A 24,647-nucleotide genomic window follows, 5' to 3' on the forward strand; every position below is an offset into this window, starting at 1 on the left:
TAGCTTTTATAGAGCTTTGTGCGTGCTAATAAACTGAAATGCATTGAGTCATGAGACATGTATATGTTCTAACAGCAGCAAAGGGAGGACAGTGCCAGGCAGCTAGTTGCAAAATACAAGCCTTCATGAAATACTGTTGTGTTTTTAGGTTTTTGTAAATTTTTTTTTTTTTAATTTCAATGGAAGTTTTTGTTAAAACATTTCCATGCAGTGTTGGAATCCTAAACCAAGCTACATGGTCTCGTGTTTGAGAACCAGAAAGTGAAACTCATTTTCTCTTTTGCAAGTCATTTAACTTGGTCAATAAAACTAGATGGTGAAAAACTGGATGTTTGAAAATTGCTTTTTCTGACTATTGAAGGTGATGGAATTTGAAAGAACTGATTCCTGTGCTAAGAATTTCCCTTTTTAAACTGAGTTTGAAATAATACTTGATTTTTGAACATACTGTGTGAGCCTTCCCTAAAAACAGTCTCTCCTCCATATTAACTTAACTACTCTTTGAAACATTTTCTCTCACCCTTCAAAAAGTGAAGGTGTGGATGTTTTCATGTCTGGAAATTGGAACAGCAGTCCTTAAACTCACTTTGTACTTAAAACTGTTGCATTCAGTTGTACCTTTACTATATCTATAAAGGAGTGCCATCCTCTTTTCTGGGTATGACTGATAACTAGTCAGATGGCAAACTAGTTGTATGGGAAGCTTTGATAACAAAAGGATTTCCCAGTTGGGCACCCTCTTCTAGCTATAATGCTGCAGTACTGTGAAAGGATATTCCAGCCAGATGCATAGCATGTGGATGCTTTTAGCCATCTAAGTTGAAACACAAGTACAAAGTTTAAAGGGTGGGGAAGAGCATATTTAAAAGTTCATCTCATAAAGCCAGCCTTCATTTCACATAGACTTTGTGGTTTCGTTTCCTGAAACTGAAATCAGCACAGCTGTATAAACTGGAAGAGCAGTCTGGGTAGGTGTATGCAAATCAGCAAGCCAATCCAAAATTGCTTCAGAATCCGTTTCCTGTTAGTAAGTACCTTCTCATGCTTGTATAGGCTTTCAAGAGGTTCTGTAGCTTTTCTCATTGGCTTTTCTTCATTTTCCTTCCCTGAAACCCTCTCAGTTAGATTGTGATTTTTTTTGTTGTTGTTTTTAGGTCTTATTATGTTTGGAAAGTGCTCTGGAACATTTTGTGCATATGGCCCTCTGCAAATGTACTGTTGGATTGATTAAGCTGAAAATATGAAACCTAGCCTCTCTGATGCAGTGTGTGTGTGGGGGGGGGGGGGGGGGGAATGCTGAAACAATAGTTTCCAAAGGGAACTTTCTTCAAAATCATGTTTTAAAAGAAATCAACTGGAGAGGACTGCAACAATATTCTGTATTGCTCCTTCTGTCTCTAAATTAAGCCCCCACATGATTTCAAACTTTTACTTACTTTGCTGCTCAATATATTAAATAAGATGATTCTAGGAAACCTTTCTTAATTCTCCAAAAGTTGGCTGCTGTTCATTGGTGGGTATAATGATCCCTTAGTGTAGTGTTCTTGTAATTGTTTTTGTAATTCTGCAGTGATTAAAGGTGTCTTTTTATTAATACAATCCTCTATATCTCTGTATCTATTGCCCATAACTTTTTCCTTCCTCTTATCACTAATACTTGTAAGACCACTCACAACAGGACCCTGTTGGCTGTAATTTGGCACTCAAATCCTGTGAAATTACTCTTGAAGATTAGCTGCTTGTAGTACCAGACAAAGCTTTTCCTTTCTAGTGCAATGCTTTACAAATACTGTCACTATTTTAGTAACTCCATTCAGTGATTAGGGAGGCTGTAGGTATGTCTACAGCCACTGTGCGCTGTAGCACTGTAGTGTAGATGCTTCCAACATGGACAGAAGTGGGTTTTCCTTCGATGTAGGTAATCCACCTCTGAGAGGCGATCGCTAGGTCAATGGAAGAATCCTTCTGTTGACCCAGCCATGACTACTCTGGGGGTTAGGTCAACGTACCTGTGGTGTTTGGGGTGTGACATTTTTCACAGCCCTGAGCAACAATGCCAGATTGACCTAAGTTTTAGGTTTCAGGGTAGCAGCCGTGTTAGTCTGTATCCTCAAAAAGAACAGGAGTACTTGGGGCACCTTAGAGACTAACAAATTTATTAGAGCATAAGCTTTCGTGGGCTACAACCCAAGAAGTGGGTTGTAGCCCACGAAAGCTTATGCTCTAATAAATTTGTTAGTCTCTAAGGTGCCCCAAGTACTCCTGTTCTTTTTAAGTTTTAGGTATAGACCAGGCTTGTGTCTTAATGGGGACCGCCATCTGAATTGAATTAACATTGTAGTTGGTGGTAGGGTAGGAGGCTGTGCCTCATGAAGCAGTTTAGGATTGAGAAAATCCGTGTTCTGTTACAAACTAGTGAAAAATCAAGCTATTTTAAAGCTGTTTTAAGGTAACTATTGGTTTAATTCTTACTGTGGTTAATTGAACAATTTTAAAGCAACTGTTGAATTATCTGAAGAACTTTTAAAAATAGAATTGTTTTAAAAGCTTTCAGTTGCATTAAATTTGCTTAAGCTATTAATTTAACCACAAAAAGTAAACAGATAATTTTATCTTAAGCAGGTTTCCTTCCTCTCTCCCCCTCCCCGCCCAAATCCCCAACACACTCCTAATGGGAGTTGAATTTTTTTTCAGTCACCATCTGCCTCATGAGGATGCTGAGATGACTTGCGTTTTGCTGTTAAATTCTTATTTTGGGTACTTATTTTTAAAATAGCTCGGTTCATGTTCTTTTTAACCACCACATCTTGTTACAACCTTCTGTACCACATTTCAGTTTGCTCTAGGTGTCACCTGCAATGTGGCCATAAGGCAAAAAGGGTCTTTCGGGTTGTTTTTTCCCCATAAGGACTGCTGTGCACACCCAGAATTCATACATCAGAAGCACTCTCCACTATGTGCCTTCAAGATATGATTATGTTGTAAATATTCCTTTGAAGGAGGCTAACTGGTTAAATTAGAGAATTCTGATGTGTGTGAGGATGTTGTTCATTTTATCCATGTGAGTTTCACATGTGGTATTGAAAAGTGGGCATTCCAGACTCACCAAGTGCTTCTCCAATCAAACATTAAGATGGAATTAAGGTTTAAGACTCAGTCCATTTCCAGTGTTCCAAAAACAGTGATGTAGAATATATCCCTATTAGACAGCACAAGCAACCAGGAAGTCTCAAACTCCTCCTGTCCTCAGAGCATCAGAACTACTTGCAACTGCTTGAGTCCTTTTATCATGACCTATGATCACATGGCAATTCAAAGAGCACTTTCCTAAGAGACCCAGGAGTACTGCCTTTGTGAAGTGGTGAGACTAGCAAATGATTCATAGAGGTGGGAAAGCATGTAAAGGGAGATGACTGTTTAGGGAGTGAGGGAGAAGAGTTGGTATCTTCCAAAGCTTTGGAGGAGAAAAGGCATAAGCCCTGAATGAACCAGCAATTATTTCAGAAAAGCTTTTGCCACATGTGGAGTGTACACGCCAATGGAAATAGTTCCTGCTCTTAAAAATTTAAGAAGCTATGTTCTCCCCAGTTTCAGTGGAATTAAGTGCCTACACTAGGGGCTCATTGTAGCAACCACTACTACACTATCAGAGCAGCTGACTCATTTCCATTTCAGTTCATTTAGAAGTGTGTGCATGTATGTGCAGGTGAGATTTTAGTGCTGGCCAATGGGATGCTGCTTGAGACACCAGCATATTCAGTCATGCACTGCGAAAGATCATATGATGGCTGGTATGGAACTATAACCAGGAAGTGGCAGATTTCCCCCCTCCCCCCTTCTGGATGCATAGCATTCCTTGCAAGGGTGTGTAGATGTTGATTTCATAACTGTGGAAGACAGATTCCTATTTTATGGTCCATTTTCTGTAACTGTTTCTCTTTCAAGAGGCATATTAAGAAGCCTATATAAAGAGTTGCTGTATTGTACATTTCAAATTTAAATGGTCTGATTAAAGAGGTACACCCCACAGCTGTACACATTACAGATTTACCGTTTGTTTTTTTTAAAGAACTGGCTAATTGTGAGCCATTTAGAGTTATGTATTTGCTCAACAACCCTGAAATGTTTACTTGATGTTCAGGGTGTGTGGCTTATTTAGAGCCATTGTCTCAGTTTCTGTTTTTTTTTTTTTTTTTTTTTTTCTTACAACTCTCCCTCCACCCCGCAATTAAATTTAACCAACATATTCTTACAGTAAACATCATCCCAATAACCAGATTAGCATACAGTATTCATAAATCAGAGCAGCACCAGATTGTGATGCTTCCTGGAAGTACCCAGGGTTGAGAGACGCCTCACTACCACCTGCCCTTAGTGTGAGGAAGCCTTGTCTGTGTACCTTACAGGACTAGAGGTTGGCTCCCTGACTCCACTAGCCACATGCAACACAAGTACTCCCATCTCAGCCTACACAGGCTCCTTCTGCAGGCAGCAAGAGGCACACCCCAAGCCTTTCCTGCATCTATAGAGTGTCCAGCCCCGGGTCCACTAGACGCTTCCAGAATTCCCAGATTCTCTGCTCCCAGTGAAACACACCCGATCACCATATTCCTCTCAGATCACCACTTTGCACAACACTTAGATTTGTTTGTAGTAGAAACAAGTAGTTTATTTAACAAAGCACCGAGATTCAAGTGATCGCAATAGAAATATTTGAAAACAACTAATTACATGCAAAATAAAATCATAACTAGGACCTAGACTTAGTTAACTTCATTAGACAGGAAAATGTCTTGTTTTGCTCACCCAAAGTTTTTCTTCCAGTCCTTAACAATCAGGTTGGCTGTGACACTCCATTCATAAGACAAGAATGCCGGCAGCTTGTCCCCTAGATCAGGGGTTCTCAAACTTCATTGCACCGCAACCCCCTTCTGACAACAAAAATTACTACTCAGCCCCAGGAGGTAGGGGCTGAAACCGGAGCCCTGTTGCCCAGGGCTGAAGCCCTCAGGCTTCGGCCCCAGTCTCCAGCAAGTCTAAGCCAGCCCTGGCGACCCCAATAAAATGAGGTCATGACCCACTTTGGGGTCCTGACCCACAGTTTGAGAACTGCTGCCCTAGATGAAGTATTCAGGGTGTTTCTCTGCCTCTAGTTACAGGTCCAACACTCCACTGTCTTTATTCCAAAACAGCACACCTCCTGCTGCTTGTTTTTTCATGTGGAAAATCTCCCCTGTAGCTTTCGCAATCTTTTGATTAGCATTTTGCTCCGTTTTGTAAATAAGCAGCCATTGTGAAGCACACAATACTCAATTTACATATAGCCAGACAGATAAGTGTTTTCTTCCTAAAAGCAATTTATTTATCATCTTTTGGAGACCAGCCCCAATTCACAGGCCATAAGAAGGTAGTTTTCAGTGTGTGTGTGTGTGTGTAAATAAATAAATAAATAAATAAATAAATAAAAAATATCCATACATACATTTCACATTGATTATGATCACTGCTGTGACATAGGCTTTCAGCAGAGACCTTACATGCCGCCCTTTGGGGAACTAGTATATAGATCCCAGTAACTCTTATGCACTACTGCGCCCCCCTGCCAGGTGGCACCAAGATGTCCCTGGGTCACACAGATACTTCTTCACATTTTCAGCACTCATATGAGACTTCTCATCAATAAGTGACGACGATAAACTGTAGTGCCTGACGGTGGGAGAAAGCACAATGCTGCATTTATCCTATGTAGCAGCCTGTCACCAGATCAGCAATAGGCAGTAACAAACACATATCCAGGAGTTTTTTTTCTTTTTTCTTTTTTACCATTTTGGAAACACTTGTATAGCTCATCATGCCAGTACAATCTCATTGAGTTGGGAAAAATTGTAATGCCTCATCTTGATGTAAGTAGAAAGGATACTTGGCTCAAGATGAAGCATTGCATGCTGGGGTCTGTAGTTTAGCCCAGAACAATGGCTCATGGAAGAATGAAACTGACCATAGGCCATATGGTAGAGAGTAGCGTATATTTAGGCCTCCTTCTTTAATATAACTCTAAAATCCTGTGCAGTAGATCTGGCTGTGTTGGGGATGAACACATTTGTTGTCTGGTTTCTGTTCTTTGTTTAGTGTGTCTCAGCTTTCTGTCTCAGTAAAGATTTTCACTCTAAATGTGGTCTAGTCTTCACTTTAAAATTTTTTACCGGTAACTGGAAGCAACTATCTTCTTACTTCTTTTTTTTTTTGCACTATGGAAAGAATGAGTTGAGTGAACAAAGCGTCATAAACCCATTCTTATGCTGCAAGTGTGACATGGTGGTTACACCCCCACAGGTTTATTCTCATGGTTCTTATGGCACAGACAAATGTTCTCACGCTAGCAGCCTTCCCTCCAGAGATGCTCCAAGCTCTTTTTAATGTGGTGGTTTAAATGCTGTCTTAAGCCCATGCTTGAGTTATGTGACTGAAAGCTCAACTAATGTCCCTCCAGATTTCTCAAGTGATCCCCAAGTTTATCATTTCCCTTCATTTAACAACTTCTTTGTTGTATTTTGTCTGTGGCAGAATAAAAAACTGAAGACAGGATAAAACAAACTTCAGTTTCTGGAAGTGTTTATTTGCTGTGTTACTAACTTAGTATCACAGATCTTGGAGACAGCCAAATTTATTACCACATGCCTAATGCCAAGTTTTAAAAATCTTATACTTTTCTTTTCTTTCCTCAACCTCAAAACATAAAAAGGATTTTTCCTTTAATGAAGACTAGTCAACCTGAAAAATCCAAATTCTGAAGCTGAGCTGTTTTTGCATAAGCAAAAAAATTCCTACAATGAGAACATCCACTGAACTGAAAAATCATAGCAGAAGAGTTTTTTTTTTTTCCCCCCAAACTTTAAAATTCCTCTGAGTTGAGACCAGGCAAGAATTTATCCCCAAAAGAGAATCTCTCTCTGAAAGTCTTAAGTACGTGGAAGAATAGAGGGGCTATAGTGAGTGTCCGCATAACCTTGATTATAGCATTAGCTACCTGGCAAAAACTGTAAAATATATATTATAATAGTTAAGCAGTAACTGGGATTATAATTCTGACTTCCCTTAAGGGGATTCTGACTTCCCTTAAGGGGATTTTTTTAGAGACTCAAAGAGTGGTGTATTAATAACTCTAAATTTACATAAACTGTAGTAAGAAGAACAGGAGTACTTGTGGCACCTTAGAGACTAACAAATTTATTAGAGCATAAGCTTTCGTGGACTACAGCCCACTTCTTCGGATGCATCCGAAGAAGTGGGCTGTAGTCCACGAAAGCTTATGCTCTAATAAATTTGTTAGTCTCTAAGGTGCCACAAGTACTCCTGTTCTTCTTTTTGCGGATACAGACTAACACGGCTGTTACTCTGAAACTTGTCATAAACTGTAGTAAATCTTGTGATCTCTGCAGTCATGCCTATATAGCCTTTCCTTTCACATAAATGGGGCTTTGACTTGTGCTTCCTCGGTTCCCTACTGATTTTTGCCACCAGGACAGTTCTTGTTAATCTGGTTTATGTTTTGAGTGTGGAAAAAGGTGACAAACTGTTGGCTGAATTCACAGGTATGATGATATCACATCCTTGAGTTTAATTGGCTGCACTCTGTAATCTGCAGGTGTGATGTTTTGACCTCTGTGTCTATTTGACAGTCCTCCTTAAGGTAGTCTTTAGGAGTGTGCATGTGTGTGCACTGTTGCTTGTTAGGCTAGTTCTGTGTCTCCAAGTAGCTAAGGAAGCATTTGATTTATTTATTCTAGCTGTCTAGTAGTCAGACTGCTGTTTCTTTGAGACATTCTTAAAATCAGCGGCTGTCTAGCAAAACTGGTTTATCTGAAATCTGTTTTAAGCAACATCTCCAGATGCTGCAATCAGTCTGGTTATCTTAAAAGAGAGAGAGAAAACGTAAGCACTGTTTTTGTTGCCTCATCTAAAGTATGAGTGGATTAGAGCCAAAAAAAGCTCTGGCTTAGATACACTAGCCTTTTGACACTTCCCATGGAAATCTCTCTGCGATCTCCACCACTACCCCCACTAAAATGTGGATTAATTCACATGATTGGATTCCTAAACATTAAAACAAGCAGCAACTTTTGCTTGTTTCTCTTTGATTCCCTTCTCCTCTAATTGTATAGAGATCCGTCTTCCTCACGTATATTTTTTCTTCTGTTCCTGTGTTGTAGATTGGATCACTCCCAGACGACCAGAACTCTTAAAATATTTTGGGTGGATAAGATGTGCCATGGAATGGTAGCACCAAAGAGCAACACAGCATCACCACTTGCCTTGACAGGTCATGGATTATTTCTTCCGTTAATTATCTTCAGCTCTTTCATCTTGGAGGGATTGACCTCAGGTAAGTAAAACTTTTATAGTACCTACTTACTGTGTGTGAAAGTAGATGCATTTTAAAATACACAAGGGGCAAATTTTCACCTACATAGTGTTAGGCAAAACACAAGAGACCACTTCTCTTAGTATATAGAGATCTTCTTATAGGCTCCATTCCCCCTTCTGTTTGTGATTGTGCTTTTTTCACTATCATAGATAATCATATAACACCTGTGTGGCAGCTACAGCAACTGCTTACATGGAAAAATACTACTGGGAAGAGCCTTAATTTATTTTTAGTGCTGCAAATGTGATTTTAAAATCTGGAAACAAAATAGAGAGCCAGCACTAAATGACCAGGAAATGCTTTACAGACCGTAGTTTCGGATCTCTTGTTTGGTAACTTCTGACATGTCACTTGACCTGCTGTTAACCACTTTCCAGCTTTCTCCCATTCATCTCCTCTCTCTTCTTGTGTCTTGTTACTTCTTGATGCTCTTCTGACAGAAGAGTGTGGTGAGAGGTGCAAACGTGGACAGAACTGGTTGATGGAGAAAGTGCCAAATAATGCATCACTTCCTACACTTGAGGGTAGAATTTGTGTAGGAAATGCACAAATAAAACACACACACAGACCTTTAAATGTTTAACCTTAAACACATATACACGTACATACACACAGCAGCGCTCACTGATCAATTACCATTGTATTACATTTACATATATATTTATAAAGTGCATGTTGAAAGCTAATAACCTCTCTCTATTACTAGCCTTCTTGAGATGCTTTTTGATATGCACCACAGTGTACATCTGCAGTGGTGACCACTAGAATGAGAAATATTGGGAAAGGGGGAGAGGAGGGCGTTCTTCTTCCTGCACAGTGATCTTAAATAAGACTTATTACAAAAAAAGAAAATGTGTTGACTTCTAGTAATTGCTGCTGTGTACGGCAGTAACTTACTGCTGGAAATGAAGTATACATTCCAAATAAGTCTTAAGACTAATTATTATCATTTATATTCTAGTAGCACCCAGTATGTACTAGAAGCCATACATTCCTGCACTGAAAAGGTTACAGTTTTAAAGACTAAAAACCTGGGTTGGGATGTGGGGGAAGGGATGCAGCATACAAGCAAAGTAGTGTAGGTAGTGGCTGGTGCTAGTCTTGTTAGTGGTTCCTGTTTTTAAAAAGAGCGACTATTTGGTTTCTCTAGACTTGGGGAAAGGACATTGTGGAGTAGCGGTCAGCACAAGGAGGGGTTGAAAGTCAAAAGGAGTGGGGAAGGAAGGGAAGAAGGGAGCAAGGAGGGTGAAGGAGGTCTTGAGTTCAGTAGCTGGAGACAGGAGGATATAAGAATTGCAAATAAAAGTTAAAATCAGCAAAATGTGAAGGTTGGAAGCTCAATTCTGGGGCAGGGAGTGTCATTTCCTCTGTCTGTACAGTGTCTAGCACATGGGAAGCTTCTAGGTACTAGAAATGCTAATTATAAGGGATGCTCAGTTGCTTCTGGAGGTGGATTTGGATAGAAAAGCTCATTGATGCCGGGAGCTACTGACAAATGAGGAGCCCCTCTTGTTGGTGCATCTGGCCCTTTCTGGTGGGGAGGGAGCTGCTGGGATCGAGAGAGAGAAACAGGAGTGGTTGACCACTATCTAAGTTAAAATCTGCAGTTGGAGATGGAAAAGACCTTTAAAAATCATAATCCAGGGGTAGGCAACATATGGCACACGTGCCAAAGACTGCACGCGAGCTGGCTTTCAGTGGCACTCACACTGCCCAGGTCCTGTCCACCGGTCCGGGGGCTTTGCATTTTAATTTAATTTTAAATGACGCTTCTTAAACATTTTAAAAACCTTATTTACTTGACATACAACAATAGTTTAGTTATATATTATAGACTTATAAAAAGAGACCTTCTAAAAATGTTACAATGTATTACTGGCACGCGAAACCTTCAATTAGAGTGAATAAAAGAAGACTCGGCACACCACTTCTGAAAGGCTGCTGCCCCTTGTCATAATCCATCTCTCTTTCCAGCCCCTCTACTCCCAGTAATAACCCAGCATAGATTCTGTAGCCACCAGCCTGTGATCTGTGACCGAAACTCCACCATCCCTGAAACTCCAATTACATACTGAAACATCTGTAATCGAGACTGTAATCTGTATGTAAATACTACTGCTGTACAGGGCTGTTGAAAGGGAAAAGTCATCCATGACACTGTTAAACTTTTACCGTGTTATTTTTCAGAGATATCTAGTTGTGTGTTACACACAACAGCACTAGAGCATTCAACTGCCATGTCAGAAAAGCCTAGAGTTGTGCTGGATTGTTTCCCTTCTTCCACCCAGTACTCTGGATTAGTCTGCAACAATTACTTTCAGTCCCAGATGGATTCATTTTTGCCCAGGTATGAAATGGGAAGAAAACAAACCGTGAAGAGGTTTTTTTGGTCAAGATAGGTTTGTATTTCCTATGGGAGGAAAAGAATCTTGTGTTTGGGGAGTGAGTGTTTCCAAGTACAGATGCTTTGTTGCAGTAGTTCTTGGTTGAGATCTTGGTGTCAGATTTAAAAGATAGTTGCTAGGTGGAGAAGGCAGTGTGGCACATAACCAAGAGGGTGCACCTGCAGCAGCTTGTCAGTTGAGAGTCACGCTAGTGAGTGAGTCTGCCAAGGAGCTGAGATCCAGAGGTATAAACCGTGAACACCGCCAAATCGGTTGGAAAATCATCTCTTCCTCCCCCCGCCCCTTTTTAAAACTCCTTCTAGTTCACATAAATGCTCTGGAGGGACATGGGTGTGTGTCATGGCATAAGCTCTTGCTTCGTAAAGACTCCTGTGTTAAGACTGTCTTGAATGCAGAGCTAAAGCCACATGTGTCGCAGCTGCCACGAACAGTACAAGAATTGCCTTGGTTGTCTTGTTAGAAATGTAAAAACAATAGGCTTCTTTCTGGTCCGAGAGATAAAAGGTAAAGGCTGTGGCTAGTGCAGTATTAAATGTAATAAATTTATATAGGACTGTGTAATATGTATAATAATGTAGAGATTTGCTTTGTATAAGTTATAACCTATATTACTTCAGCAGCCTGTAGGTTAGATATTCATATCTAGACAAGCACTCATTTTCCTTGCCGTGTGGGTAAATGCAGAGGACAGATCCATTTCCAGTCAGCTGGTGTCTGGTCTCTGCTTTGTGTGTTAAATGGATTTTATTCATATATGGATTTTAAGAAAAATCCTCAGTACTCTGTCTCAAGCAATCTCTCCTAATATCCTTGATGTGCTTCAAGGTGAAGGTGCTAAGTCGCTTAGTGACTGAGGATGTTGCAGTGTTTGGGGAAAGCAGCTTTGAACTTGCAGGGCTTTCAGTCAAGTGAAATTCAACTCCAGCAATACCCTTAATGTATAAAACAGTAGAACTTGGTGCTGGCTGATTGAGCATGCTTCTCCAAATTCACTGGCTTCCAATCTATCAGAAGAGGAGGATAGAGTGGGTCTTCTGATCTTCAGAAATATCTATCATACTTCACAGCTCCATGTCTTTGGCTTTGAGGGAAGAAGAGTGGACTCCTAAGGATACTCTTTGGGATTATAACAGAGAGAGTCTCTCCTTTTCTGCTCTTTTTGTATCTGCTCTCATACTAGCAAGTTCTCAAAGTCTCAGTGAGAGAAGGTGGTGGAGGTTGGAGACAGAAATAGCATTCTGAAAATAGGGGCCAGAAATGTTGCAGTTGAATTCCTGTCCTACCTGATTCCATTTCCTTGTAGGATGCATCTGGAGTGTGGCCAAGATATTCTGTGTGTGTGTCATTGACTAGTCACTAGTGAAATACGCACTGTATAACAAGCTACTTGTTTTTAAGATCACCACTTACGATTGTACGTTCAGGCCCAAACACCTAAGAACTGAGGAGATCCCATTCCTGTACATCGCTTCTGATGCAAACATGACAAATGTGATGTTTGCTGTGCTAAGGCCCATTCAATGCTAAGGTTACTCCATGCAGAGGCTCTTGGATACTGCTGAGTGATGTTTGCATCCCAGGGAACAGCTCGCCCACTATTCCTGATCTGTCTTGAGAACACATCCAAAGCACTGAGGGGTTCTGCTTGCTTTATGTACACTCCAGAGGAATAGCAAGCAGAGGATTGCTTTGCCTCTATAATTATGCTAGATTAAAACATGACGTTCATGCAGGTGTGGGTGAATTATTTAGTGATCGTGATAGCACTGGCTAGACAGACAAGTGATAGGGCTGATTTTGTAGTTACCTAAAATCCAAAGAAGAGGGGATACAGCACCTTGGAAAGAGAAGGAAAATTGGCAATGGGAAAAGAAGCAGAGGAAGAGAGGGTGGTGGGTGGTCCATGGCATGAATAATGAAGGAGAGCACACACATTGGAAATATAGTGCAGAGGATTAGAATGTATAACAATGGATCCACTGATCATGTGCATGATGGTAACAGTGCCAGTGTTTATAGTGGCTTGGTTTATGTGGAAACTGGTCCATATGGAACCAGAACTAGACCACTCAAACATACTTTTGGTGATGAATCAAACAAGATTTTGATTTTATTAAAATGCTGTTAAACTGAACCTGCCACAAAATTTGCTGGATCTTGCAAATTCAAATTGGAAGACTTAATAAAACCATGATAGCAGTCCTTTATTAAACCTCCCTGGGCCCTTTATGGGCTTCACATATGGGAACTGATTTGTAATTCTTGCCCCATTCTAATGAGAAATTAGGAGTGCCTAAGTGCCAAGGTTCCTAACTCGGCCATTGACTTGCTGTACAACCTTGGACAATCACTAACATTCTGTGTCTCAGTTCTAAAATCTGTAAAATGGTGAAAGACCCTCCTTTGCCTAATTTGGGGAGTGAGACCAATTTAGTTTGTTTGTGAAGCACTTTAAGATCTTCAGATGAAAAGTGCTGTCGCAGTACAAATGTTAACTTGTGAGTGACTCAGAATAAATAGTGTATCAGAACACACAGAAATTAGTGGTCTCTAGGGTGGCATGATCCTTTTTACTCTTTTTTTGTACCCAGCATGCTCAGGCTGCTGCAACAGACCTCTGGTGGGAGACCCCTGAAATTGGACTGGCAGCAGCCTGAATTCCTTCCTTAACATCCGTAAACAAGATTGTCCCTTGCTCCTCACATTGCCTGCTCAGGGAAGAGGAGGCAAATGATGTCTCTGAGACAAACGGTCTGTACTTCCCAAGAGTATGTTATGATAACTGTGTGTGTGTATGTATGTGTATATAGCAGAAATTCCGGTTGTCCTGCTGAAGGGTTTTGGGTGGGTTAGTTATATTTATATTTATATTTATATTTATAAAACCCAAAACCCTTCAGCAGGAAAACAAGTTTCACAACTTTTAGAAATTCTGGAACTGTATACGCACAATCTGTGGCAAGACTATGCCAATTAGGAAACCTAATTTAGATTAGTAAAGAGAACTGAAGGATAATAAGGAAATAGATGATAAACCGTAACTATAAATTAGCCTTTAGAATTAAATGTTGAATTCTGACTCACTCTTGAGGAACCTGCCACTGTCTTCTCAATTGGAGTCTTCCTTTTCTGGTCTCCTGAGGCTTTGGCTTTTGCTATATGACCACTATTGCCCTGTTCCAAAATAAAAAATTCTAAATTCAGATGAAACTGTTAGGAACGTTAGTGACAGTATGTCTTGTGTTGTGAACCAGTCCCCTCTGGGGTGTGAGGGGGTGACCTTCACAATGAAGACTTCACTGATTTGTAGCTGATCTTTAAGGACTGTCAGTATGCAGCTGCTTTTGGCAGAAGGGAAAACAATGCAGTGAGGCTGCACAGAAGATGGGGGTATGTGAGTGCTAAGGACAAGCTGAGGCAAAAAACCTTTATTTCCTTTAATCTAAGCAAGAAGCAAAGTGCCAGAGGTGCCAGGTTATGTAGATTAACTGTGGGTTGTTAGTGGTTGTTGCATTTCTTTACTGGGGATCAGAACTGGTCTTTCTGGTTGAACCTTTCCCTCATGCAAATTACAGAAGGTTTATTATTTTGGCAAGTAGAAGACAGATTTTTGACATAATCCCTTTCCCCACCAAACTCTCATTAAAACTTGAGCCACTGTGCCTGAAATTTCTCCTGATTCTTGGTATCTAGGGTCCAAAAAGGTGGTCTTATTGCCCATCCTGCTGTCTTCTTCAGGGAGAAGGAATGGGAAGGAGGGGAACATGGAATGGGTACCTCAAATTCTTAAGTTGGACTTAAAAAGATATTAAAATTCTTGCCCCCAGGGTACTTGAGTCATCAGTGTGCTTAGAATTGGCTCAGCTGGCAATACAAGTGCTGGCTGAGAATCCTGCCTTTCTGTGCTCATTAGCTCAATGATAAATCAGGACCAACTGAGCCAGCCTGTTGGGGCTCATGAAATCTAAAAACTGGTACTTTAGAGGGAGGCATGAAGACTTGCATGTCCATTTTTTGTCCAGGTTTTCTTGTGCGAAGATGGCAAATCAGAATTGCCTTTTCCTTGATGTTCATTGCTGACTAGGTTGAAGACGCACACTCATCTCCCTTGTAAACTTTTTATGCAGAGTAATCCTGGCGCTTGGCCCTGACACTCTCTGTTAATTATTGAGCATTGCAGTTTGAAAACATTCTCAAGTTTGGTTTTGTTTCTGGAACTTGTGGGACCATATTCTGCCAATGAAACTCGAAACAGGGTAATCCAAGTTGGACAAATTTTTACATGTAATTTGGTCACTCCCCTGTCACGTCTCTCCCTTTTGATGCCTGAATTGCCTCTTCTGGCAGCTGAAGTGCTCAGTTTATGATAAAGCTGCTTGCAACAGCAGGGGACTGGACTCCATGACCCAGGAGATTCTTTCCAGTCTTATGTCCTACGTTCCTATGTTTCAAGTAGGATAGATTTTCCAAAATTTTGGCCTCTTTCTTCCCAGTTACCTGACCTATTCTTCCTCTTCCCCACTCCTCCCTCCCTCCCCTGATCTCTTCAAGCCCTCTTAGGGTGGGTTAAGCACTAGCAGCACTTCTAGTTGCTAGTGATCCCCAACTGTACGGTGTGGCTGTCTCAGTTGGGGAGAAACATTTGGGTCACCAGATCAAGACTTAGCCTGTGTCTGCACTAGGAAAATTGAAACCTAATGCTAAAGGCTGTAGTGTAATCAAGGTTCAAGTATTTTTACCATAAATATCAACCAGCCTCTCTCTCTCTCTCTCTCTCCCCCCCCCCGAAAACAAGAAAAACCTGGGTGAGCTTTCAGACTTCCTTTATGATCAGCATTTCCCCTCAGGCAACTGAGCCTCTGGTTCCACAGGGGGCTGGGTTGTAACTGGAGAATGAACGAATTGCAACTTCAAGCACTGAAAGGAATGCTATGGAAGTTTTTGAAAGGGAAGTGAGTCACACACCTGTAGGTACAGCAGCATGTTAGAGCGCTGGGTAGAGTAACTGTAGGGTACACTTCTTGGATCACACTGAAATCTGTTGTATCTAAACAGAAAGAGAATACCTGGGCTGTGCAATCTCCATTTGTTGGAACAGTTAGGTATTGTTAGAATGTTAGGAACCTTTAGGGGAGGGATAGATAATAAGATGAAAAAATATCAGAATGCCATTATACAGTACGCCCTCACCTTGAACACTGTGTGCATTTCTGGTAACCCTATCTCAAAAAAGCTATATTAGACTTGGAAAAAATACAGAGAATGGCAACAAAAATGATTAGAGGTATGGAACACCTTCCATATGAGTGAAATTAAAAAGACTGGTACTATTTAGCTTGGAAAAGAGACCACTAAGGAGGGAGGTGATAGAGGTCTATAAAATCATGGGTGATGTGGAGAAAGTAAATCAGGAAGTGTTACTTACTTCTCCTCATAACACAGGAACCAGGGGTCACCCAATGAAATTAATAGGCAGCAGGTTTAAAACAAACAAAAGGAAGTATTTCTTCACACAACATGCACTCAGTCTGTGAAACTTGATACCAGGGGATGTTGTGAAGACCAAAACTATAACAGGGTTCAGAAAAGAATTAGATCAGTTCTTAGAGGACAGGTCCTTTACCATCTTGGCTAGTAGCCATTGAGGGACACGACCTCGTGCTCCAGGTGTCCCTAAGCCTCTGATTTCCAGAAGCTGGGACTGGATGACAGGGGATAGATCATTCGATTAAATTGCTTTCTGTTTGCTCCTTCTGAAGCATCTTGCACTGTAGGAAGATAGGATACGGGGTTAGATGGACCATTGATCTGACCCAGTATGGCCGTTCTTATGTTCTTTGTGTGAGGGAAGGAGAGGGGTGAGTGTGTTGGAGGCACAGAGCTGAAGAAAGAGAGAGAATGCTTTGTCACAGAGCTAACTCTGCTGCCAGCATTTGAGGAAGCTTTCACTTGTGCCCTTGTGTTTTTTCTATATATGGGAGCTGCCAACAGGAAGTGCTTCAATGCTATGTACTTGCATGACTCCCTTCTTTGCAGTCGAGATGTTCATGGAAGCAAAGGAATGCTGCATTTGTTTGTTTGTGTGGACTGTAGGACAAGGTCTGGAGGGAGTAGAAGCTGGGGAATGAAGCAGTACAGTAACCAAGGAGCCTTCTTTAATCTTTCATGCTTTGTTTCCTATACTTATCCAGGCTTCTTATTTCAGTGGGGCAAATCTTTACTCCCTACTTGAGAGCAGAATCGAGGACTGATCTCTGCAGCATTGCTGCTGCTTATTGATGCTTGTCTTTGTATCTGATCCTGTTTTTGTTTCACCTTTCAAGGAAAAAGGGATCACCACCCTGTTTAGGCCCCAAAATGCCTTTTTATTTTATTTTTTTAAAAAGGAAGATAAGTGCCATTGCTGGAAGATGCCTTTGTGTCATCACAACCCAAAGATAGGGCTGGGAATCTGGTGCTGCTGGCACATATACAAGAGGCCAGACACTGGAAAACCAGGGGCTGCTGCTGTTTCAGTGTGAAGCTGCATTGGCAGGATCCTGTGAAAAAGGTTTGCATGGTGTCTTGCACAGTTCTCATGAAGGCTGTTGTTTTTCATTGGCACCAGTTTCTCTCCTGTCTTCCTCATGCCCCCTTTACCACCTGTGCTAAAGAAACAAATTAAGGTTATAATACGTAGCCACAGTATTGAATCCATTACTTGAACAATTTTGCATTTTTTCCATCAACTTCCACTGGCAAAGGTGTCACATTGCTTTAGCCATGGGTAAAATTTTTCTGGGTTACGTGAAAGCAGATTATTTAAAAGAGGGTCAAAAATAGGACCAAGAATAGATATAGAGATTCACAGCTATAATATGGCTGTAAAATAAGACTGAAGACGCATTTGGAGTTGTAGGGAGAGGAGAGAATGGAATGAAGTTGCAGGAGGGAAACTGGAAAGATAAGATGTTAGGATGGGCAGAAGAAGGGAGGGGGGAGAGGAGTATGTGGAGGTAGAATGTAAAAGAAAGTTTAGATTTAGAGATGCAAAAAGGACCCAGTGGTTTGACAAACTAACTAATGGCTCAAAAGGTGAGTAGTGAAATAAAGGGGGTGTTTAAGTATCCAAGCAGAGGGGTAGAATGGGAGGGATAAGAATAACATGATGCTCTTGGAAGAACTTTAACATTTGGTTCTTTAAGAGTTAGGTAAGGTTGCATTAATATGGGGGAAGAGGGGGAGGATTACTTTGTTACAGCATCATACTTAGGAGAGCTCATGGTCTCTGCTGCAGCTGCAATTACTAACACCTCTCTTGTTAAGAGTATCGTAGGGATTTTAAAAGTTGATTTGAGGCCTGATGGTTCATAGCAAGTTGTGGAATTAAGGGAGACTCCTGAGGGATGGAAGCCTTTTATCAGTAAGCAGCACAGTATGGTGGGAAAACTGATGACTGGAGCATCTGCTGTCAGCTGCCTTTGTAAGTGCCCTGAAATCATTGGTGTAGATCAGATAGGGGGAGGGTTTGAAATGCATGGCTATGAAATGAAGGGGGTGAAGAGGAATTGTGAGTAGACGTTATTGCTACATTTGGAGGGATGCTCTCTACTTTTCCGAGAGGTTTCTAATTTTTTTTCTTGCTCCTATTAAAAGTTTTGAAAATAGCTTTCTGACCTGCTTTTTTGGGTCTCTTTTCCATTTGACCTCTATTTTGGCTTTGTCTGTGTTGGGGAGTTTTTCAAAAGAAATAAGGAAAGAATATAAAATTCCCACTGGTCCAGTAGGAACCTTTAGTGTAGACAAGTTTAAAACTGTCAATGTAATGGTTTGAAAACTCCACCAGCCACTGTAACCTTGTCAAAACTAAGGCTTCTGCTAATGCTAAATTTCCCCAGCAGAGACAAGATCTGTGTGGGTTTGCAGGGGAGAAGGTTCTTTCCTAATACTTTTCCCCTCACCCTATTGCAACACAAACTGTAGCTGACTACTTTCTTGGGCGCCAGCGCCACCAAAGATGTGAGCCAGGAGAATTGTTTTATCTGCTGCAGAGGGAGTTTGGTGTGTTATGCCACAAAGATGGCTGTTGGTTACTCTCTTAGCTGCTCCTAAGAGGAAACTTAACTATAGCTCCAGGAAAACTGTCCACCAGATTGTAAACTTTAAATAGTTCATATTTTAGGCCCAGTGTACATCAAGAAGAAAACTGCTAGTGCTGTTCAGAGGCGGCTTTTGCTGAGCCATGTGCTGACGTATTTCAGACGCTTCTTCCTTCTCTATTTGGGATGGATGTGGAGAGTTTAGACCTGACATTTGACGGTCCCAATGACTAGTGCAATATTTCTTCCTCTTTCTGTTGACACTCTTGCTTCCCTACGGAAAGTAACTCGGCACTTTTTACAAAGCTGTGGAATGTATTTTTCTGTTGGCTGGTTTGGTTTCAGAGTAGCAGCCTTGGGGCACGAGACAGCAATACTGAAATCTGAAGCATATTCCAGCATTCAAAAGTTGGCTTAATGATGATTTTTAAAATGTTGTTTTTTTTTATTTGCCTGGTGGTTTTGGAGTCTAGCATCAGTGTTTTCAAGCTTTTGTCTGTAATCATGAGGGCTAGAAACTTCATTTTAAAAAAAAAAGACAACATGATTCCAGGAGCTTGGGCTTTAAGAAAAACACTAGTGCAAGACTCTCAATGAAGTTGAGAGTTGGCAACACTGATCTCCTATCATTGTCCATGCTTCTGCTGGAGGCTGGTCCTTGCCAATACAGCTCCTTCATACTCTGGGCTAATGGCATTCTTACTGTGCTGTAGATGTACGGACATGATAGCAAAAACCAACACTTCCCTAAGGCTTAAGCCAAGTCTTTGTGCTGGATCCCCTTTTTCTTATTTACAGATGCATCTCTAGTGCTTGCTCCTACTGTCCTCTTGGGATGTTTTGAGTTTTGGAGCTGTACCAGCGGGATGGACTATCCACCTTCAAAAAGTTGGTCTCCATTCCCCACCTCTTCCAAAAGTGAAAAATGCCTAAAGTGCTGTGTATGCAAGGCTCTCTTGGCACTAGGCCAGTAATAAATAGTATCCTAATATTTGGAGCACAAGAAGAGATATTAGTTGGTGTCTGATTTCAGAGTAGCAGCCATGTTAGTCTGTATCCGCAAAAAGAAGAACAGGAGTACTTGTGGCACCTTAGAGACTAACAAATTTATTAGAGCATAAGCTTTCGTGGAGTACAGCCCACTTCTTCGGATGCATATAGAGTGGAACATATATTGAGGAGATATATATACACACGCACATACAGAGAGCATGAACAGGTGGGAGTTCTCTTACCAACTCTGAGAGGCCAATTAAGTAAGAGAAAAAAACTTTTGAAGTGATAATCAAGATAGCCCCGTACAGACAGTTTGATAAGAAGTGTGAGAATACTTACAAGGGGAGATAGATTCAATGTTTGTAATGGCTCAGCCATACCATCAGGGGCTCGTTCACCTGCACATCTACCAATGTGATATATGCCATCATGTGCCAGCAATGCCCCACTGCCATGTACATTGGCCAAACCGGACAGTCTCTCCGCAAAAGAATTAATGGACACAAATCTGACATCAGGAATCATAATACTCAAACCAGTGGGAGAACACTTTAACCTGTCTGGTCATTCAATGACAGACCTGCGGGTGGCTATCTTACAACAGAAAAACTTCAAAAACAGACTCCAACGAGAGACTGCTGAGCTGGAATTGATATGCAAACTAGATACAATCAACTCAGGATTGAACAAGGACTGGGAATGGCTGAGCCATTACAAACATTGAATCTATCTCCCCTTGTAAGTATTCTCACACTTCTTATCAAACTGTCTGTACTGGGCTACCTTGATTATCACTTCAAAAGTTTTTTTCTCTTACTTAATTGGCCTCTCAGAGTTGGTAAGACAACTCCCACCTGTTCATGCTCTCTGTATGTGCGTGTGTATATATATCTCCTCAATATATGTTCCACTCTATATGCATCCGAAGAAGTGGGCTGTAGTCCACGAAAGCTTATGCTCTAATAAATTTGTTAGTCTCTAAGGTGCCACAAGTACTCCTGTTCTTTTTGTGGTTTTTGAATGTTATAATTCTTGACATCTGATTTGTGTCCATTTATTCTTTTATGTAGAGACTGTCCAGTTTGGCCAACGTACATGGCAGAGGGGCATTGCTAGCACATGATGGCATATATCACATTGGTAGATGTGCAGGTGAATGAGCCTCTGATAGTGTGGCTGATGTGATTAGGTCCTATGATGTTATCCCCTGAATAGATATGTGGACAGAGTTGGCAAGAATTATAAAATTCAAAAACCAGGTAAATAGCGGGTCCTCCAAGCTTCTGTGCTGGGACATGTGCTGTTCACTGTTCACTCCCCCTTCCAGATAAGTATTGAACATTTTGAAGTGGCAAAGTCTGCAGATTTTACAGAATAATTCAAGATCGTGAAGTCCAAAGCTGACTGCAAAGAGTTACAGGGGAAATCTCACAAAACTGAATGCTGGGGCAACAAAATGGCAGATGAAATTCTACATTCATAAATGCAAAGTCATGCGCACTGGAAAAAATAATCTGTTACAGATATATAATGATGGGTTCTAAAGTAGTTGTTACCAATCAAGAAGGAGATCTGGAAGACTCTGTGGATAGTTCTCTGAAAACTTCACCTCGCTGTGCAGCAGTAGTCAAAAAGGCTGAGAATGTCAGGAACTATTTGGAAAGGGGTAGAAAAGACAGAAAATTTAATGCCACTATATAAATCCATGATGCATCCAGACCTTGAAACTGTGTCCAGTTCTGCTCACCCCATCTCTAAAAAGACTCAATGAAACTGGAAAAGCTTCGTTGCCTTTTTCTGAAAATGAACAGCAAGCAAAGGGAACAGCATCCCTATGAGGAGAGATTAAAAAGATTAGGGCTGGATCCTCTTAGAAAAGAAACAACGGAGAGGGCAGTATGATGTCAATAAAATCCATGGTCTGGAAAGCGGAGTAGAGAAGTGTTTACCTTTTCCACAATACAAAAAGTCAAGGGTCACCCTGTTAAATTAATAGGCAGCAGGTTTACTAAAACACAAGGAAGTATTTTTTTCACACCACACCTGTGGAACTCATTGCCCTACGATGTTGTGGTGGCCAAAAGTATAACTTTTGCTTAAAAAAAGAACTAGATGAGTTCATGGCAGAGGGTCCATCAGTTCTGTACACTTCCCCTGAAGTTCTGGCACTGGCCACTGTCAGAGACAGGATACTGGGCTAGATGGGCCACTGATCTGGCCCATTATGGCAGTTATGTTCTTCATTATGAGCCAGATCAGCTGGGAGGAAGAACTGAGTCAGAAAAATGTGAATGATAAATGAGTTCCAATTAAGAAAACCTGACTAGATGCCCAAAAAGCATCTTTTTGTTTGAGGAAGAAGGCTGTGCCAGTTAAGAAACCAACCGGTTTAGAGGGGAAATGACAGCAGCCATAATATACATATATATTTTTTTTTTAAATGTAAGAAAGGGGAAGTTGCTAGTAATGAATATAAATCCAGAAGGTAGGAATTTTAGAAAACTGATAGGGGAAGCAAAAGGGAGAAGGGAGAAATCTGTGCTCAGCAGAGTTAAGGACAATGAGAAGGCATTTTAAAAATACATTAGGAACAAAAAGAATCCCGACAATGGTATTGGTCTGTTACTAGATGGAAATGGTAGAATTATCAATAATAATGCAGAAAAAGCAGAAGTGTTCAATAAATATTTCTATTCTGTATTTGGGGGGAGGGGAGGCAAACATGACATTGTCTCATCGTATGGTGATAACTCTTTCCATTCCACTATCATCTCTGGAGGATGTTAAACAGAAGCTACTCAAATTAGATATTTTTAAATCAGCAGGTCCAGATAACTTGCATCCAGAGTTTTGAAGGAGCTGACTGAGGAGTTTGCTGACTCATTAATGGTGACTTTCAGTAAGTCTTGGAACACTGGGGAAGACTGGAAGAAAGCTAATGTTGTGCCAGTTTTTAAAAAGAGTAAGTGGGATGACGGGTAATTATAGCTCTGTCACCCTGAGATCAATCACAGGCAAGATAATGGAACAGCTGATACATGATTCGTTAATGAAGAATTAAAGGAGGGTAATATAATTAATGCAAATCAACATCATTTTATGGAAAATAGATCCTGTCAAGCTAACTTGACATCTTTTTGTGATGAGATTATAAGTGGGGTTGATAAAGGTAATAGTGTTGATGTAATATACTTGGACTTCTGTAAAGCATTTGACTTGATACCATACAACATTTTGATTAAAAAAACAAAAAAAAACCCCTAGAACAAGATAATTAGTATTGCACACATTAAATGAATTAAAGGCTGGCTAACTGATAGGTCTCAGAATGTAATTGTAAACAGGGAATCAAGTTTCCAGTGAGGTCCCGCAGGAATCTCTGCTTGACCCTATGCTATTTAACACTTTTATCTGTGATCTGGAAGAAAACCTAAAATCACCACTGATAAAGTTTGCAGATGACCCAAAAATTAGGGGAGTAGTAAATAATGAAGAGGACAGGGAGCTGATTCAGAGGGAACTGGGTGCAAGCAAACATGCATTTTAATGCAGCTAAATGTAAATGTGTATACCTAAGAACAAAGAAGGCAGGCCATACTTACAGGATGAGGAACTCCATCCCGGAAAGCAGTGACTCTGAAAGAAATTTGGGATTGTGGTGGATAATCCGCTCAACATGGGCTCCCAATGTGGTGGTGTGGCCAAAAGAGCTAATGCGATCCTGGGATGTATTAATGGGAATCGCAAATAGGGGTAGAGAGGTTATTTTAACTCTATATTTGGTATTGGCATGACTGCTGCTGGAATATTGTGTCCAGTTCTTGGGCCCACAATTCAAGAAGGATGTTGATTAATTGGAGAGGGTTCAGAGAAGAGCCATGAGCATAATTAAAGAATTGGAAAACACGCCTTATAGTGACAGATTCAAAGAGCTCAATCTTTTTAGTTTAACAAAAAGAAGGGTAAGGGGTGACTTGATTAGTCTATCTACGTGGGGAACAAATATTTAATGGCTTATTTAATCATGATCCTCTGATATGTGAGGACCAGATCAGAGGCCCAAAGTGGATAAGAGGGATCTTCAAAAGGATGGGTGTGCATCAGCTGTTACGAACTTTTGACCATGGTGTGGCATTACACCCCATATTCTTCATAGTAATATTATCATGATATGATTATGGCATAACTGATGTATTTTGTGTAAGATAGGTCATCAAAAAGGTTATGATTCATTGAATATGATTATCCTATTTATATGCACGTATCATTTTGGTATCTGAAGTTCGAAATATTGTCTATGCATCTATTACAAATGTGTTTACACCTGGGGAAAGCCCACTAGGCAGAATGCAATCAGCCATGATGGCTGTCTGGGAAGGGCCATTAGGGAGGACAGTGGGTCTTAGAAGATGCTAATCTCCCACCAGGGAGCCTTCCTGAGGATGATACAAACAGCCTTATGGCTGCTGTGTCCCTACAGGGACATGTGACCAAGTCACCTGATACTGGACTCCATCTTGGAGTACCGGTTTTTTTTCCACTGACTGGGCGTGGGAACCAGGAGGAGAGACAAAGGGTTCCCACCATATGCAAAAGCTATTTAAGACATGGGAGTGACCTCATCATGGTTCTTCAAGAAGATTGCTGGAAAACACTTGAAGAATAAAGACTGGACTAAAGGAGAAGGGCTGAACCCAGGCTGGAGGGATTTCTAGCCTGTGAAAAGAATACCTGGGGTTTTAA

The 24,647-nt window shown here is 40.9% G+C and overlaps 1 protein-coding gene across 1 annotated transcript in view; it reads left to right on the top strand.

Annotated features, from left to right (window-relative positions):
* Positions 1-24,647, top strand: part of SUSD6 (sushi domain containing 6) — a 116,326-nt gene that overhangs the window by 38,634 nt on the left and 53,045 nt on the right. Inside the window, exon 2 of the mRNA XM_054025927.1 lies at positions 8,211-8,383. Within this exon, the coding sequence (XP_053881902.1) occupies positions 8,263-8,383 (121 nt within the window). The 5' untranslated portion in view covers positions 8,211-8,262. The remainder of the gene's footprint in view (positions 1-8,210; positions 8,384-24,647) is intronic.

The sequence above is a fragment of the Malaclemys terrapin genome, chromosome 4 (assembly GCF_027887155.1).
Source record: "Malaclemys terrapin pileata isolate rMalTer1 chromosome 4, rMalTer1.hap1, whole genome shotgun sequence".
NCBI lineage: Eukaryota > Metazoa > Chordata > Testudines > Emydidae > Malaclemys > Malaclemys terrapin.